Source organism: Lucilia cuprina, chromosome 2 (genome assembly GCF_022045245.1).
Source record: "Lucilia cuprina isolate Lc7/37 chromosome 2, ASM2204524v1, whole genome shotgun sequence".
In the NCBI taxonomy this organism is placed as follows: domain Eukaryota; kingdom Metazoa; phylum Arthropoda; class Insecta; order Diptera; family Calliphoridae; genus Lucilia; species Lucilia cuprina.
Window position 1 is genome coordinate 51959744 of NC_060950.1, and position 17932 is coordinate 51977675.

General features: G+C 29.8%; 1 protein-coding gene across 1 annotated transcript in view; it reads right to left on the reverse strand.

Annotated features, from left to right (window-relative positions):
- The window catches only part of LOC111677204 (Down syndrome cell adhesion molecule-like protein Dscam2), a 94637-nt gene that overhangs the window by 61866 nt on the left and 14839 nt on the right, over positions 1-17932 (reverse strand). Inside the window, 2 exon segments of the mRNA XM_046955451.1 lie at positions 2064-2236; positions 11886-12153. Coding sequence (XP_046811407.1) covers positions 2064-2236; positions 11886-12081 — 369 coding nt within the window. The 5' untranslated portion in view covers positions 12082-12153.

Sequence of the window (17932 nt, forward strand, 5' to 3'; positions counted from 1 at the left end):
ATTTAAAACAAATTGTATGAAATATTTTTCCACCCAAATCAGAGCAGAAAAAATTTTGTTTTACTACTTTTCATTCGATAAAAATATTTTATTTCAATGAGAGTACTAAATTTTACCTTTTTTGTGTACAAAAACAGAAAACTTAAAAAAATTGTAAACGAACAGACTTAATATTTAAAATTTTGTATGAAAACAGTAACAAAAACTGAGTAGTTTTTTTGTGAAAATATTGATTTAAATTTAAAGTTTCATAATAAAACTGAATAAGGATGTCCATTGAAAAAAGCCTAATACTAGATGGATAAAGGCACATGAAATGTGTTTTTGTAAACCAAGCCTTTTTTCGAATCCAAGCATCGACACATCATCTTATTACAGACAGTCAGTATTGCGTATTGTCAATTTCAAAAGATAACATTACATTTTGCATATTTCCTGAAATTTCAATGTCTATCAACACTTAAAGCGTAAAAGTGATTTTAAATTAGAAGTAACTCTTATTCCATGAACACGCTTCTGTAATATGATTACTTTTCAAATAAAACAGTGTATATAGTACTTGAAAACTAACACATTCTCTTACACCTAAATATTTGTTTAAACATATATACATATAGTGCGAACGTAAATGTGTAAGTAAATAAAAAGGATAAAAGTTGTAATTTCAATAAAAAAACCTGGGCACTTTTCATGTGACATGATCTGGATAATTGCAAATTAAACTTTTTCAACAGATATGAATCCTTACACTTACATACTAATGTATTTATCTACACGACTACTTTGTAGTTTTAAAACTATATGTATGTTTGTATGTATTTATATACACACATACACTTAAAGTGTTTGTTTTTTTCTACCTAAATTCATTTGTATATGTGAATGTAAATATTTCTGAAATATACATACATATAATGAAAAACCGAAAAGTTTTTTCGAAATCAGACAAACTTTACTTTCTAAAAATGTTGCGTTTTTATTTCCTCTACCACCATTAGTGGTGATAGAGGTTATATATAAGTTTGTCATTTAAGACCCAAAAAAGTATATATATTCCTGGACCATGTGAAATTTTGTGTCAATTTTGCTTTATCCGTCTGTCTGTATATATAAAATAAAGCAACAAAAATTGACGAAATTCCTCTAATATATTTATCAGTTTCGTGTTGAAAATAAACAAAATCGGTGAACATCGGGAAAAGTTGTGAAACATTATTAAAAAAAACTCTGAAAAAACAAGCTTTTTTATATATTCCCATAAATTTTTTACATAAACTATACTATATAAGTATTCCAAGGAAAATCACCACATGTTTGTTTCTTTACAAAGGTATGATTTCTGTTGAAAATCGGTCTACAATTTCATATAACTCCTACACAAATGTTCATACCCCCGAAATAATGAATAATTTCCATTAGAAAACACATATATTTTACAAATGTTACAAACAGAGTTACGTTAATAGAATTCATATACGCGGAGAAAAAGTTTTTTGGTTGCGTCCAAAATTGGTCAATCCAATACAATGTCGCCTTCAAAAAATTCCTTAAAGGCATATAACCCATTAACAAATCTGTACTTTTGTATACATAAATGTATTTTTTCATGATTGGTCCATATTTGTTCATGGGACAAGAGCCCCCAAAAAATCACATAAGTGAACATAACTCACTACCATTCGATCGGTCCGTAATTGGTCATAGCTCAAACAGAGAAACCCATCCAAAACACTTAAATGCACTTGCTTCAAATATTGCCTTTATATAGAAATGCTATTGTACAATGGTTTTCCTATGGACTCATAATTGGTGACTTCTTAGCCTGCTTTCGTATACAAAAAAAAAACACGAATACAATGTATGAGTAAGTTTAAGTTTGTTTTGTATGCAAATATGTACGTGTGTTAACGTTTGTTTAAGCAACTTTTTTAACTTTAATGATTTTTTCGTTTTTATTTTTCTTTTCGATATAGTAGCTGAAGATGGTAATGTTTATGACGGCTACATATCGGTGCGGGGGCGTTGATGTTGGTGTCGTATGTGCGTAGAATAATTTGTCTTACCTTTGAGATAGATGTTATAGGATTGTTTTCCTTGTCTAACCACTCAACATTAGGTGGAGGATTACCGTGTGCTATACAATCTGCAATATTACCAGCAGTGTTTGTAAATTCAATGCGACTTGGTGGTTCATGTGAAAAGTTGGGTCCCTGGGTGTCAAAGTAATTCGAAGCATCTGTAAGTGGAATGAAAATATCATAAAAAAGTTAATAAAACGATATATTGTCTGTATACTCTTGCTCCAAAAAGGAACAGGAAATATAATGGAATATGTTTTATACATAAAAGAAATACATATACAAACATCAGACTAGGGAGGAGAGATTCTTGAGAAATCTTAAACTTAAATACAAAAATTAACATTAAATGTGTTGATTGTAGATGCAAACCTAAGATTGCAATTTCACCCCATACCCCACGAATACACTAACAACTCATTGTGGTCATGAAAGGAAATATTTTTTTATTATATTATTTTTGGTTCACATTTATATGTATATGTGCATGTGTAATTGCAAGTAAATAAGTATTTATGTCTATCTATGCTCGTATGCAACAAACATGTTTTATAAAGGTCTTCAACAAGTTTTAATACTTAAACTCATACATACAAATACTCAAACTCAACATACATTTTTTAATAATAACAACAAAAGAACCTTAATAAAAACAAAAAGAAAAAAATGATGGCACAACACTGAAACTTTCTGCTGTTCATAAAATGTTTTGAATAGATGAAGAAGAAATACATGAATACTACACTGCCTGTTAAATGTTTGAATGCACTCGGGTTTTATTATTATTATCAATACAAAACCACATAACAAGAAATGTTACTACTACTACTATTTTAAGAGTTTTGTGATGTGTTGCAAACGGAATGACAAAATCAACAAATGATTGTGGGTGTAAAATATCCATTTCAACAGAATTTTTAAAGGAAACAATAAAGAGCTAATGCAAATTTACTATTAGCATAAACTAATATCTGTTAAACCGTTTTTAATTATTATTTTTAGGACTTTGGATAGCTAAATTTTAAAACATTTTGCCTTGTAGTAAAGCAGTTTAGAGTTGTAATGGGAATCGATTCCGCAACTCCTAAATTGATAGGCACACTATTGAATAGAATAGAAAAACATGTTGCACAAAATTGAGAACTTTTCTTCTAAAATTATGAGTAATAATGATTTCCATTATATTTTATATAGTTCCCTTAAATCTTATTCGATCACTGTATGCATAACAACTTAAAAAAGGAAAATTATTCTACATTTAAATCATACACAATACATATTACTAACATCCGCCCGATGCACATACATATATGTACGTCTACTTTACATACATATAAAAATATATATGTACGTTTTTCCAGTATATGATTGTATGAATGTACGTGTGTTATTATGCATTCAAAAGATATTACAAAAATAAACGTTAGCTGCTTCATGTTGAAGAAAAAGCTCTTCATATTCTTCTATGTTGTGCTGTATTCAGTGCAATTTTGTTGTGTAAAGTATGTGGCTTAAAAGGAGGACATTGACGCAACAACTTTAAGCAATTGGGCGTATATATTCACATTGATATACATATGTATGTGCATTAGTATACTCCAAAACGATAATAATAATTTTTTAGAAGCATTTGTTTTTTTAACCAATCGAGGGAATTGTAGATTTGATCATGTTTGATGCATTTATTACGTGAAATTGAAATGTTAGGGAAATGTTATGTTAAAATCGTTTTTTTAATTGTCTCAACAATATTACTTATAATTTATCATTCAAATGAAACAATAAGGGTTTTCATTTAAACGCTTAAGTTTCCCATTTGTGCAAGTGGGCAAGTTTATTCGATTTGTTTCATGAAATCCCTGTTCAAATTCTGTTCGATTACAATATTTATAAACACTTAAAAACAATGTCAAACAAAATCAAAAAATAATAAATAATTTATTTTAACAAAAGTTTTACAAAATATGTTTAAAATGTGAATATTCAAGTCCATAAATTCAAAAGTGAACAATAGCGAACGGATTTATTAAATGCACAATGTGTTTGCGCAAGTTTGCTAGTCTAAATAGTCGCTCAAACTTATAAGGGTTGTGCAAATCAATCTCCATACAAGTCAATTGCTAGAATGGAAATATGCACAGGTTGCACAGTTTACGACGGTTTTGAACGTTTAAATGAAAACCCTTAATATGTATATGATTACCACCAACAAGTTCATGTTTGTCATAATCATATTTATTACAATATTGTCATTTTAAGAACGGTTATAACCGATTCTCTTCTATAGGGATGTTGTCTGGTGGAAAGCACTGAATAAAAGCTCCAACTACATACTCCTGGAGAAAGTGTGAAGGAGGATATCAATCCTTATATCAGTATCACTGAGAACAACATCGATGGTTTCCAAATGATCTGTCCTGATAATTAGCAACAGGTGCATGGACTCGCAGGCCATACGGTCATGCAAGTATTAAGGAGTAGATATCCACTCTCGTGGCTAATATAGATTACTGTACTCTACAACTCTTCTTTCAAAACTCTGCTTTGTAGAAAGACTGGGGAATTGGAACCCTTTCGGTGTACACGGATAGTTTCATGAAAGCGGAGCGAGTAGGAGAAAGCATTTGTATCCCTGAATTTGGAACTAAAATATATTTCAGGATACAAAATAAATGTGGCCCATTACAGGCTGAACTATCAGCCATAAAAAGAGCAGCAAACTGGCATTTGTACTACAGAATATCTAATAGAGATATTCAAATTTGTACTGATAGATACACTATATATAAACACTATTCCAGGAATGCCGGACATCCTTAAATAAGATGGCACAATATGATCTTACTGAAATGGGTACGGCGACACGGAGATTTGATTGGCAACTGTGTAGCCGAAGATTTGGCAAAAATTAATTAATTACTCTTCCAGACGAGATGGAAAAATGTGCCAACTTGTATCATCAGGAAGTAATTTATAGATAAATGGTTGTATGAATTTTCCGAGTCATGATAGAGAAATGAGTCAACTTGTATCATCACTAGGAAGATATGACCAAATGTGGACAACAAACGTACATCATACCTCTTGCAGCTGTGTCGTCCCCATCTCAGCAATTTTGTTGCTGTATTCTCAGGACACCGTTTATTTGGAAACCATGCAAGATGACTTAGTATACCATACAACGACTTCTGTAGAAGCTTTATCAGGCACAGAAATTGGTTCTAAAAACAGCTTGTCACACTAAATTGTGATATTTAAATAGTTCACAAGGACTAAAATTGTCTTCAACTTTCTATACCTCTACTCCTTATCTATCTTATTACTTAACCTCAAAACTATTCCCCTCTTTGCTTTCATATCTTTACAGGTATCACAAAGGAACCAACAGGACCCAAGTGTGCGTCTTTTGCAGCCTCAGTACCTAACCTATAATTTCAGATTAACATTCGTTAAACTTAATGTAACCAGATTATGTTAAATTTGCTATTATATTTATCTTAATAATTTTTATGCTTATAGATGTAGAAATCTTTCACTAAAGCAACAATTGTAAAAATAATGTTCTAAGTTTTTTTTCACAAAATTTTGCACCTATCTAATTAATAGTAAACGTTGTAACAAACATACAAAAATATGAAGTATTATATGGGAAACATGGTGGTTGCTTATAACATTGATATCAATGATTGTATAAAGACAGAAATATGCATACTCGGCTAATGCTGGTAATATTTCTCATCACCAGGGATGCGATTTTTATTTAAATATTTGTTGCTCTTGCGAATTTTTCGTTTGCAATAGATTTTTCGTTCATAATTGATTTTACTTTTAAAAGCCGTTTACAAAATTCTTTAAACATTTTTTACAACATTGTATATATTGCATTAGTTCAACAACTAGTTCTAGTATGCATGATTATAGCCTACACTCGTTTTTTTACTTTGGAGTCGACACTCGTTCTATGGAATGCTTTTCAAACCAGTTCTTTCACCAATGTTTTTTGTTTGAATTTACCACCCTCGAAACTAGTTCTTTTAAATTTTTCAATTAGCGGCAGCATAAAAGTTTGACTTATAAGCGCAAATGCTTCGAGAATTTAAAAACATTAATGCTATTCTTTCAAGGAAAAAAGCTGGCGATAACGAATATAACATCAGTAAATATGTCTGTTAAAATATGTGAGACAGAATAAGCATCGCGTCCTGCCAGCCAAGGAAATAACACGATTTGCCATTAATGTAACACCATCATTAAAGACGAATCCTTCCTTATTGTTTGATCAACTGGAAAGCCAATTCTTCACCGCTTTGAGCACTTTGCATAGAACTAAAAATCTTTACACTGAGATAACTGACATCGTTTTATAATACGTAGAGAGGAATATGTGTAAAACACTGAAGCAAGGCTACCAGCGCTTACTTAACCCCAAAAAAATTAATAGATTGTTACGTGAAATTGAGTTAAGATATAAAAATCCTGGAAATGCAGAATCTGTCTGATTACAACGTCCCTCTCTATGTAAGAAGTCTCAAGAGAAAAACAGTAAAGCTGCTAAAGTCCATAATTTCTATTGACCGAATTTTTATACTACAATATTTTCTGTAAATCGCAGCCCAGTATATCATACGTAAATATGCTTTCAATGTATGGTGAAATGTGGTTGCTTAAGTATTAGTATGTTTGAATTGGGGGAATATTTGCCATATGAAAAATATGAAGAAGGGGAGAGTTCTGCGAAAGGATTGTAGTTAAAACATGGTATGCTGAAGTATGCCCTTCAGAAATTTCAAAAACCTTAACTTTCTGCAACATTTACGGCAAAGAGGCAAACAGGAAATTGCGAGGAACAAACTCGAGTGTAACCCACCATCGTCATCAGCATTATTATGAGTACAAAGATGAGTTATGAATGGTTTTTCACATACGTACCGACGAATATTTGTATAAATGTTTGTATGTGAATTTGTATGTTGCAAATGGAATGATTCGTTGTTTATTTGTATTGTTGTAAAATGTTTTTGTGTATCCGTGTTTGTATGTAAATAATTTTTATTGCTCATGCATGCATGTCTCCAAGGATGAAAATATGAAATATGTGTGTGACTGTATAAGAAAAGTATCATACACGTACAATCTTTATATTAATATTTTGTAGGAGTTGAAAGTACTTCACTATTCATACATATTTCCTTCTTTTTTTCTTTCTTTAGCAGAAAACGAAAAGAAGAAATTAAAAATAAATATTTTTCTTTTTTTTTATGTTTTCATTTGTGAAAAATATAACTTTTCTAGACGTTTTCGGATGCACATGTACATTGTACTATATGAAACGTAAATATTTATGAGAGATTGTTAAAAAATGATAAAGAAAATATTAAAACAATACATTTACAGTAGGCAATATTTGACGCATAATTTATAATCACAACTGATCTCAGATATTAAAGTTTTAATTATTTACTAAAACATCAAATCACTTTAAACTGCTTTTAATACATATTAATCTCTTACTACTACTAGCATAATTATAAAATACACATATTTTTAAAATGATTTTCTAAATCTGATTTAATTTTTAAAGTTTTCAAATCTTATTTAAAGAGGCTTGCTTCAAATATCATTTTTAATCGTGTTATAATATTCAGGGCTAGCTTGGAAACAGAGTACATTCCCGAAGATGGAAATATAATCCGTAGTACCGCAATAGATTCAAATAGTTGATATCTTGTATGGTATGTTGTACATATTATGTACCTTTACAATTTCAAGCACAAAACTAAGCCGCTGCACCTTTTGTGAATATAAGTGTACCACACACTTTATTTTTATGTATATTAGTAATATTTAATGAATAAAAAATGTGTTTTTGAAGGATATCATAAAATTCTAAAAAAAAATTACTCAGAGAATGCTGAAGGTTACTGTCTACACCACTAAAGTGGTGTAGGGTATGAAAATGGATAAAATCGGTCCATAATTTAGCCTAGTCCCCGTACAACCGTGCCCCCAGAATAGGGCCTTCGAGTTCATAATAAAACAGTACCAAAAAGTCCTGTTTTACATCACTTTCATCGGGCTCAACATGCTTAAATTCATGTTTCTATATTCAATATTATAGAAAATTCAAAAGAGTCCTTTGGAAAAACAAAAAAGTACCAAAAACTTCCCTTTTTTGTGTTCTCACCTAATTCCAAATCTACATACTTAAATTTATGTTCCTAGGTTCAATATAATATTCAAAAAGTACCTTTAGAAAAACATAAAAGTGCCAAAAAGTTCTCTTATATAGGTTTCTTAGTTCATTATTATAAAAATAAACTGAAAGTGCCAAAAAGTTCTCTATAGATTCTCACCTAATTCATCCGGGCTCTACATACTTAATTTCATGTTTCTTAGTTCATTATTATAGAAAACTCAAAAAGTACCCTTTAAAAGACGAAAAAGTACAAAAATTTTCCTTCTAGGGTTCTCGTCTAATTCCGAATCTACATACTTAATTTCATGTTCCTAGGTTCAATATTATAGAATATTCAAAAAATACCCTTTAAAAAACGAAAAAGTACCAAAAAGTTCCCTCTTATGTCTTTTTACTTAAGGCAGGCTCCGCATAATTAATTTTATCTTTCGCTCTGCTACTCTTATTCTGCTGCTCTCGCCTTGCCTTGTTTTTAGTACAACAACAAAATTTACAGTATGATTATGTATTTTGTTTTTGTTTTTTTTTTGCAATTTCTGTTTGAGAATGAAAAAATCTTACTTTTTGATGAAATTTTCAGAGGTTGTCTCGGATTTTTGCTCTTATCTCCGGTATTTACGGAGGTGAAGGGTATAATTAAATGTTATATTATGCCAAGAAAATACCACAAAACTTAGTTAGAACTTTTAATGACATTACTGATTTTTGTAATGGTCGGTCCTTATTTTACCATGTTCCCATACAAACTCCCTGACTTGAAGGTCAAAATTCACATATAAACATTAATAAAACTTTTAAATTCTACATAAATAACTTTGAAGTAGACGTGAATTCCTCTACCAGCATTTATAAGGATAGGCCCATATTTTCCCCTATTCCCCTTTAGCTCTATTGTAAAAAATCTTTTTTTTTGCCAAAAAAATAAAAAATAAAAAAATAAAAAAACAAATCCAATGCTGAATTTTTTTAACAATTCCCATTTTTAACATACTGACTGGTGTAGGGTATCATATGGTCGGCTATATCCGACTATACATTCATACTTGTTTTTCATATTAAAAGTTATGCCATCGAAATGTATTCTCAATTACTTTAATTCGGTTACAGCAATAACCAGGTGAAGATTATTTTAAATTATGTAGCTCTACCTTTTACAAAAAATAACCGGACACTATAAATTGGAAGCAAAAGTTATTGCAGATGTTGTTTATACGAAAAAGAATCAGAACAACTACCCTGATATCTGGGTAAAGGCTTCTTTAACTGCATTGCCAATTTAGTGCTTTTTAACAGCCAGGAAGTAATTTAGATTAATAACAAAAGTCGCGCTTAATAAAGATTTCATAATTAGCGGGCTTCGGTTGTGGGCTAGGACTTTGTTCTCTATAGTATGTCCAACAACGGCTTTGTTTATTAAGTAAATATTTCTTAAATTGCTGGCACTTGGTCGAACGCAAGGACTAAAAACTCAATAGTTTGTCCAACACCGGCTTCGATTTGTTAAGTTTTCTTAAATAGCCGACCTAAGGCTAAATGCTTTTAAAGCACAAATAGTGTAATTTTAGCGAAGCCGGTGTCCGGCTAAGTATATATTTTATTTCGTGTGATAAAAGTAATATTATGAAATAACTTCGCAAATATAGCGATTAATTTCATTTTTTTTAAATTTTGAGTAATGAAATAACTTTCTATTTTAAATAATGTCTTAAAAAAACGAATTAAATTCCCAAAATTTGGTTGTGTTATTTCTGAATAAACTTCACAGTTTTTAAAGTAAATTTTACTTGTCAAATAAAAAAACATTTACATTTTTGATTATTCATTTGGGATGAGCATTAATTACACTAAAAATCTTTTTAGAAATGTTATTGCACCTTGTGGCTTTTCACTCCCCTAAATATGATGCAACATGAAATTTTATTGCAAGATTTACATGGACGGGCAGAAAATAAACCCCCTCATGTTTGTTGATATTTTTATATCGAGCATAGGATGTGTAAAAGGAAAAAATAGTGTCAGAACATAAACATAACAAAATCGATTCATTGCAATAGATGTTTTTGTTTAAATTAACACTCTTTGAAAAAATATATGTATGTATGAGGTTGTGTAGTACAAAATTACACATCCTCTTTTGTAATGTCAACATTTTCCTACTTATTGAAGTTTATTACAAATTCATCTGAAGACATTCCAATTTGTTTGGGGTGTACATATGTGGGTAAGAAATTTGTTTAATTTAGTTTAGAATTTTTCTTTTCTAACGACTTACATTTGAGCGTAGTATATATGTAAGTATTTCTTTTCTGTTACAATGTCGTTGACGTTGATGATAAATTTGCACAGCCCATCAAGACCGAGTAAGTAGATTACACTTGCTTACAAAACGTTTCTGAATTGCAAGTAATATTGTAAAAGTAATGTTTCATGAAGATATGTACTAACATACATATGTATGTAAATTCATTTTTATTTACAATCAAGAACACACACACACATAAATTGGAATACATATGTACACACGTATTAATGTGCTGATGTTGCATGAATGTTACCTCAGTAGGCTTTTGTGTCTCGAGTGTAGTTCAAACATATAACCATCCAAACAACAACCCGCTTACATATATGCATACTCAAATTAATACATGAAGGGGAATGTGTTTTCACAAGTGTTGCCAAGGAATGACAAAAATGACAAAAATAGAAAATTTGTAAAATTTTTTATAAGTAGTACAAAAACATTATTCTTACATTACACAATCTATCAACCATCTAGTCAAAGTTTGGTAAATTTCTGATTAACTTTGTTATTAGATAGTAATCGAGCAAAGAAAAAATAGCATTTTGGCAACACCGGCGAGTAAACTTCCTTTAGAATTGTATGGTTTCTTCACATTATTGTAAATCTTTTAAAAATTTTCCATTTAAGATTTGCATCATCATTAATTCTGCTTACAGATCATCGTGATAAGACGCAACCTTTTTTATATTCTTTTTCATTATGTTAGAAAAAAATTAAAGCAAACAATTCCAGCAACCAGTAAACATTAAATGTAAACGAACATATATTCTACGTTGCAAGTAAGAGTTAGAAAATTGTGATGAAGATAATGAAATGTTTTACGTACATATGTATTTATGTATGTGTTGCAAAGGATGATTATCAGTTGCAACACAAAATGAAATGAAATCATGTTAAATTGTTTAATGCATAAGCAATTAAATCATCAAAATCTTATCGTTGTTGTATTAAAAGAAAAAAAACGTATACAACATTTATAAAAGAGAAAATTAATGTTTGTATAAAAATAAAAACAAAAACTGCTGCATTTGATGTTACAGTTGCACTGCGAGTAGAATACTTGAAACATCAATTCAAATTTATTTAGATTGTGGATAAGATGACGATAACATGATGTGTGTTTTATTACTTTGTAAATAAAATGCATTGATATGCTTAATACATTTTATGTTTATGCAGCATATGTATGCACTTAAGATAGCAAATTAAAAATATCATGAAATTATAAATGTGGTATTGGTGTAATAATGTTATATATGTAGGCTTTCATAAGGTTTTTAATAGCTTCAAAAAAATTATATAAACTCACCTGTTAGACCCACAATTAGGATAAAACTCATCCACAGTAGCAGGTAAATATGCATTGTATGCATCTGATATTTTATAAGTGACAAAAAATGCTCAACTGCTACGTACTCTCTGAGATGCTGCCTTGGTTTATGTATTGTATTTTGATTTTTATAGTATTGTCGATGTGGCTCATTTTTCTTTATTATAGTCCACATCCTTTGAATTAATCCAACTTCCTCTAATCGTCTTAAATAGTCAGATACGCATACTTTGCAAGATAATCTAATCTGAAAAATAAATAAAAAATATTGTGCATGTAATTAATTTTCTAAATGGTAAAAATAAAAGTGATTTATATAACGAGCGTGGCAAATAAATTCGTTATATAGTCAATTACAATTACATATAATGTGTAATGGAACAATAACCTAAAGGCCCAAATAGACTACACAAGCGGCTTGACAAATATATTTTTTTCATTCCAATATATACTACAGAAACATTACCCGTACAAACACCGATTTTTTCACGTTTTTGTTTACTTGCAAAGATATAGATATAAATTTTTCTTTGAAATATAAATTTTGTTTTTAATAAATATAAACAATACAAACAGTTTCACAAAAATTTAATATGTTTGTGTAAAAATCATTTTTTTTTATTTTTATACAAGCAAACCGCAAGCATTTGTAAAAACACGAAACACCCTCATACACTACACAACAGGCTTGCACAAACGTAAAATTCTAATATGTTTGCAAATCCCAAGAAGGATGAAGTTGAGCAAATGGTGAAAGAGGTGAATGATAGCATAGCCAAACTACCTATTACAAAGAAAAGACTATCTGGAGCAAAGAGGAGGAAATTGAAAAATATGCTTTAGAATATCATAGTTAGTCAACCACACGACACTTCTAAGGAAAAATCGGCACTCTCACAAGATCCGAGGTAGAGAGGTCTCCTGAAGAGTTGACAACTTAGAATAAACATAAGAAGAAAAAGAGCTCTACGTCTACTAATACGCTGTCGAATCCAAGCCACACTTCACTTAAAGGAACCTCAAGTCAGAATCCTGCGTGTAAGGTTGACAACGCCAAGTCAGATATTTCGAAGACGAACAGAAGACCAACCATTAGCATTAGCTCCCTTTTTTCTCTGCTTGTGACTGTCTATACGTATTGCAATTAGGTCAAGGTCATTCGAAAATGGAACTTTTGTTCTAGGTGTCATGCTAGCATTACAGAAAATTTACTAGACATTCAAACATTACCCCTTTATGGATTAAGGGACTGGTGGGAAGTATGGCAATTATATTTGTGATAAATTAGCTATAACAGGAGCGTAGCTTAATAAACATAATTGATAGTTATAAATCAATTATGGAAAAATCTGTACGAATATTTTTCAAATTCTCATTGCAACCCTAATGTACAAATATTTTGTTAATTTTTTTTATAACCAAAATACGTGCATTGAAAATATTTAGCGGTTAAAATAACTTTTATTCCTTACAATTTTACTTACATTGAGATTTTATATGTTTTCCATTAACTTCTTTTAAAAGATTGACACTTTTTTATAGCGTATTGAGCACACATATATGTATGTACATTAATTTATAAATTCTTTGTTCATCGATCATAATTTAGCTACCAAACTTTTATACTTTTTTTTGCCTTCTTTTGATTTTAAAAAGTTTTAATACAATCCATACGGGGAAGATAAAGGAAAAAACTTTTACCGGGAAAAAAGTTTAAAAATAAATCATAATTCAGCAGCTAAAGTTTTTTGCGACGGAAACGAGACAAAAGCAAATATGACTTATAAGTACGATAATGTTTTATTGTAATTTTCGCGTTCAATACCATCAAAAACTTGAAAACTAATAAGAAAATATTGTTAAACAATATCGACAGAATCATTCAAAGAACACTGATAGAAAATAGTTTCAACTTGAGTTTTGATGGTAAAAAAAATTATATGATATTAATAGTACTTTAGGAATAAAACTAATTTGGCGACAACTGAGTTATCTAAGATTTGGATTCCAAAGATATAATGAGCCTTAAAAAATCATTTTAATAAACAGACGGACAGACATTTGGAGCGTGAACATTTTTAATAACATACAATTTTATTTTTAAAAGCTCTATTCGGGGTTCAGTTGTATGTAGCTATGTATAAGTTTGACATTCCGTGTGTAACACCAAGAAATATTATTCTGGGACCCAATTAAGTACTATATATATTCTGCAGAAGTAATAAACCAAAGACACCGAAAATATTTACTATTGCCTTAAGATCATCAAAATCAATACACAACGGTATGGAACAAAATAGGGGGGGGGGGGTGGTGTTAATATTAATCCTGTAACTTTCAAACGGTTAGTACAATTTAAATGACATTTAAAATGAGGTGTTTTCCAGTTCTGAACGTAAACTTCATGGGTCAACAGGGAAACAGGTTTAAAATTCCAAAAGGTATCTTTTGAAGAACGAAAAAGTACCGAAAAATACCTCTTTTACAGGCCCTATCTTAATCTGAGTTCTACATACCAAACTTCATGTTTCTATGATCAGTATTAGAATATTTAAGAAGTACCTTAGAAGAACGAAAAAGCTGACTCCTTTTATAGGTCCTCACTTACTTTGGACTCTACACGCAAATTTTCATACATCATAAAAAATTTAAAAGGTACCTTTTGAAGAACAAAATATTCCATTTTATAGATTCTCACCTTGCTTCCTGTGCGAGAAGATTCCAGTGACACACAAAGTTAAGTACTTAAGTGTAAATCTCAACTGGAAATTAAAATGAAGACACCACATAGAGAATAGGATCAACAAGGCACATCGGTGATGGGCGATATATAGAAGAACTATAGGCATGAAATGGGGTCTTAGTCCTACTATGACAAATGGGTTTTATAATAGTGTAATTAGCCAATTCTAGCTTATACTTCAATAATCAGGTGGACTGCGTTAGACAAAAAGTTCAATTGAAACTACTACGGGAAGTTCAGCGTATATGCTGCTGGTGCTGTGTTTACTAATTTATCCAAAGCTTTGGAAACGTTACCTATTAAAACATATTCAAAATATGAGTCGTAGTTTACAGTCAAATGGCTGTTTACTTTAGCAAACTAGCCAAAAGCGGTTATAGGACACGTCACCACTGTATACTCGACACATTGGAAGATTATACACAATCATTGGATGATCGCATATTCAATGGAATGTAGAGCATGTGGAGAGGATATTGAAACTCTGGAGCACTATATTTGTCAATGCTAGTTATTCGTCGAAATTTGATCCAAGTGTCTTGTAAAAGATGTTATTCCGAAAATAACATTCCTGACTAAGATTCTTAGGAATTACGTCCAGGAAATTGAGTTTCTGAACACTGAAAAATAATTCATTCACATTTTATTTTTCATTAGAATTGCACAAAAGATAATGTCCTAGATGTATATCTTCGGATTTGATGTAGTTTTTATCCTGCTGTCAACCTAACCTAAAGGTTCCCATTTATCTTAGGTTCAATATCAAAAAAAAATTCCCACATAGAAAAAATCACCTCATAAACTGTTTATACTTTTAAGTGTAATATCTACTTATTTTGGCTCAACTTTTCAAAACGAAGTGTGAAACTAGATTCTACGACCGCAATTAATTTCACGTGTTTCGTCGTTTATCTGCCTCTTATGAATGGGATATTTCGTTCTTCAAAGATACCTTTTGAATGATATGATCTTACATAATCCTGGCTCTACATTTCTAATTTAATATTTCTAGGCTCAATATTAAAGAAATTTCAAAAAGTACCCTTTGAAAAACCAAAAAGTCTACTTTTAAAAAAAGTTCAAAAGATATCTTTCGAAGAACGAAAAAGTACCAAATATAATATTATAGAAATTACAAACAGAATAAATGACAAACCTTTGTAAGAAGACAAAGTGTATTAAAATGAAAAGCATAAAACAATAAATAAACCACAATAGGAGAATAATATGCTCTAATACATTAAAAAGTATTAAATATGCTACTAAAGTAAATTTGTTTAAAACGTGTATATATTTTTTCCATTCGAAGCACTAAAAAATGCATTTGCATGTGTTGGTTTCTCTGGTTATAAGTGAACGTTTAAGAAATGTTTTAAGTGAAGTTTAGTTTAATAACTTAGCCAGTATCTACCTTGAGGTAAAAAACATATATGGTCCAAATTTTATTAAATTATGAAAATTGTGGACTATACCATGCAGACAAGATTTAGACAGTTAGCCAGCCATACAGATGGACGTTCATGGCTGAATCAACTCAGAAAGTGGTGATCAGTATACCTTTAAGGTTGATGTAGGACTAATATTATTGAGCGTTACAAACATAAGCACAAACCTACAACTGTTATGGTGTAGGTGTAACTAAAGAAAACTGAGAAAACCTGTGGGTATGTAAGGTTGGGTACAACAGAATACATATAGCACTATTACTTGTTGATATAATTATCCTTATTATAAGACAAAGCTACGTTCACACCTATCAAATATTTAACAAAAGTAACATGACCTCTAATATCAGTTAAGAATGTGTTTACTATTTATTTTAACATAATTTTAAATTACAAATCTTATGTTAGAACGAGCATAAATTTACAAAAAATAGTGATAACTTCTTTTAAATAATTTTTTTTTAAAGATGTGAGTCCTGAATAAATGAATAACCTAGATATATTTTATTTTATGCACACATAGTTAAGTAAGGTATTTATTTAAGTATTCATATTAATGCCAAACGTTTTCTTAAAATTTCAATTAAATTCCATATTTTTAAAATTTAAGAGTATAAATTTCTTGCCGATTATTTGAGTGCCATATAAAAAATGACAAATAGTTATAATGAAATATGCTAAATATAAGTTGTTCGCTAAAATATTTATTTTGTACAAAAATCTTATGAATCACAATTATGAGACAAACTAAGAAGGCTTTACCAAATGTGAAAGTATGTTAGATACAATCCTTTTTGAGTACCAGCGAATTAAATGATTGTATGTGTATGTCAGTTTACAAAAATATAATTTTCTTTATTATTATTTTATGTAAAAGCGAAACAATGTTTGTTTTTAAAATGTATGTAGGTATGTTTTACATTAAAACATGTTTGGGCCAATGTTAAAAAAAAACCAACATAAGAAGCAAATAAATGAAACATAAATGAATGTTTCAACAAATATTTGTATTCAGCTTAACCCCAGCAGCTCTTAAAACTAGTTTTGCTATGAAAAAAAAGGTAAATTTATTTTGAACCCACCTATATTAGAATCGTTCGCAATCGCTTTAAAAAAAACTGCAGGGTTTGTTGGTATTTAAATCCTTGTAATTTTATACTGTACACAGATACAAACACAACAGTTAATACATATTCATATTCATATGTTCTTGTACAATACATTAATTTTAACAAAAATGTAAAATGGAATATTTAAATTAATGTGTTTTCTCACAGGGCCTTAAATGAATGGGTTGTTAAAAAACTTTCTACATAATTTCAAATGTAACAAATGAATGTGTTTTTGTTTACTGAATAACGTTTTTTGGGTATAGGGTATTCAATTAGTTGGGTTTTTTCTTATTCCTTTTGATTTGGATACTTCTTATTGCTTTTTACAATATTTTTCTTCCATGTAAATTTTGTCTCAATTATTAGAAATAATTTATTTTCATGTGAAAACCTTTTCTATATAAATAAATTATGTTAATTAATTTTTTGTTCTTAATATTCTACAACGAGCTTCAGAATTTATACGTTCCAATGAAAACAATATAGTTAATTGCTGTAGAACTTATTAGAAATATTAAAGAAACACAACAATGTTTATCAAAACTTGTTGTCAGTGTTGCCAGGAGCTTCGGAAATTAAAGAATTAATCAAACATTTTAAATAATGAACAAATGATTTTGATTCATTTTCTGAGTCGATTCAGTTTATAGCACGGCTTACTAGATGGGTGTCTTTTCAGAATTTAATAAAATGCTATTATTTATACCTTTAATCACTTTAAAGGAA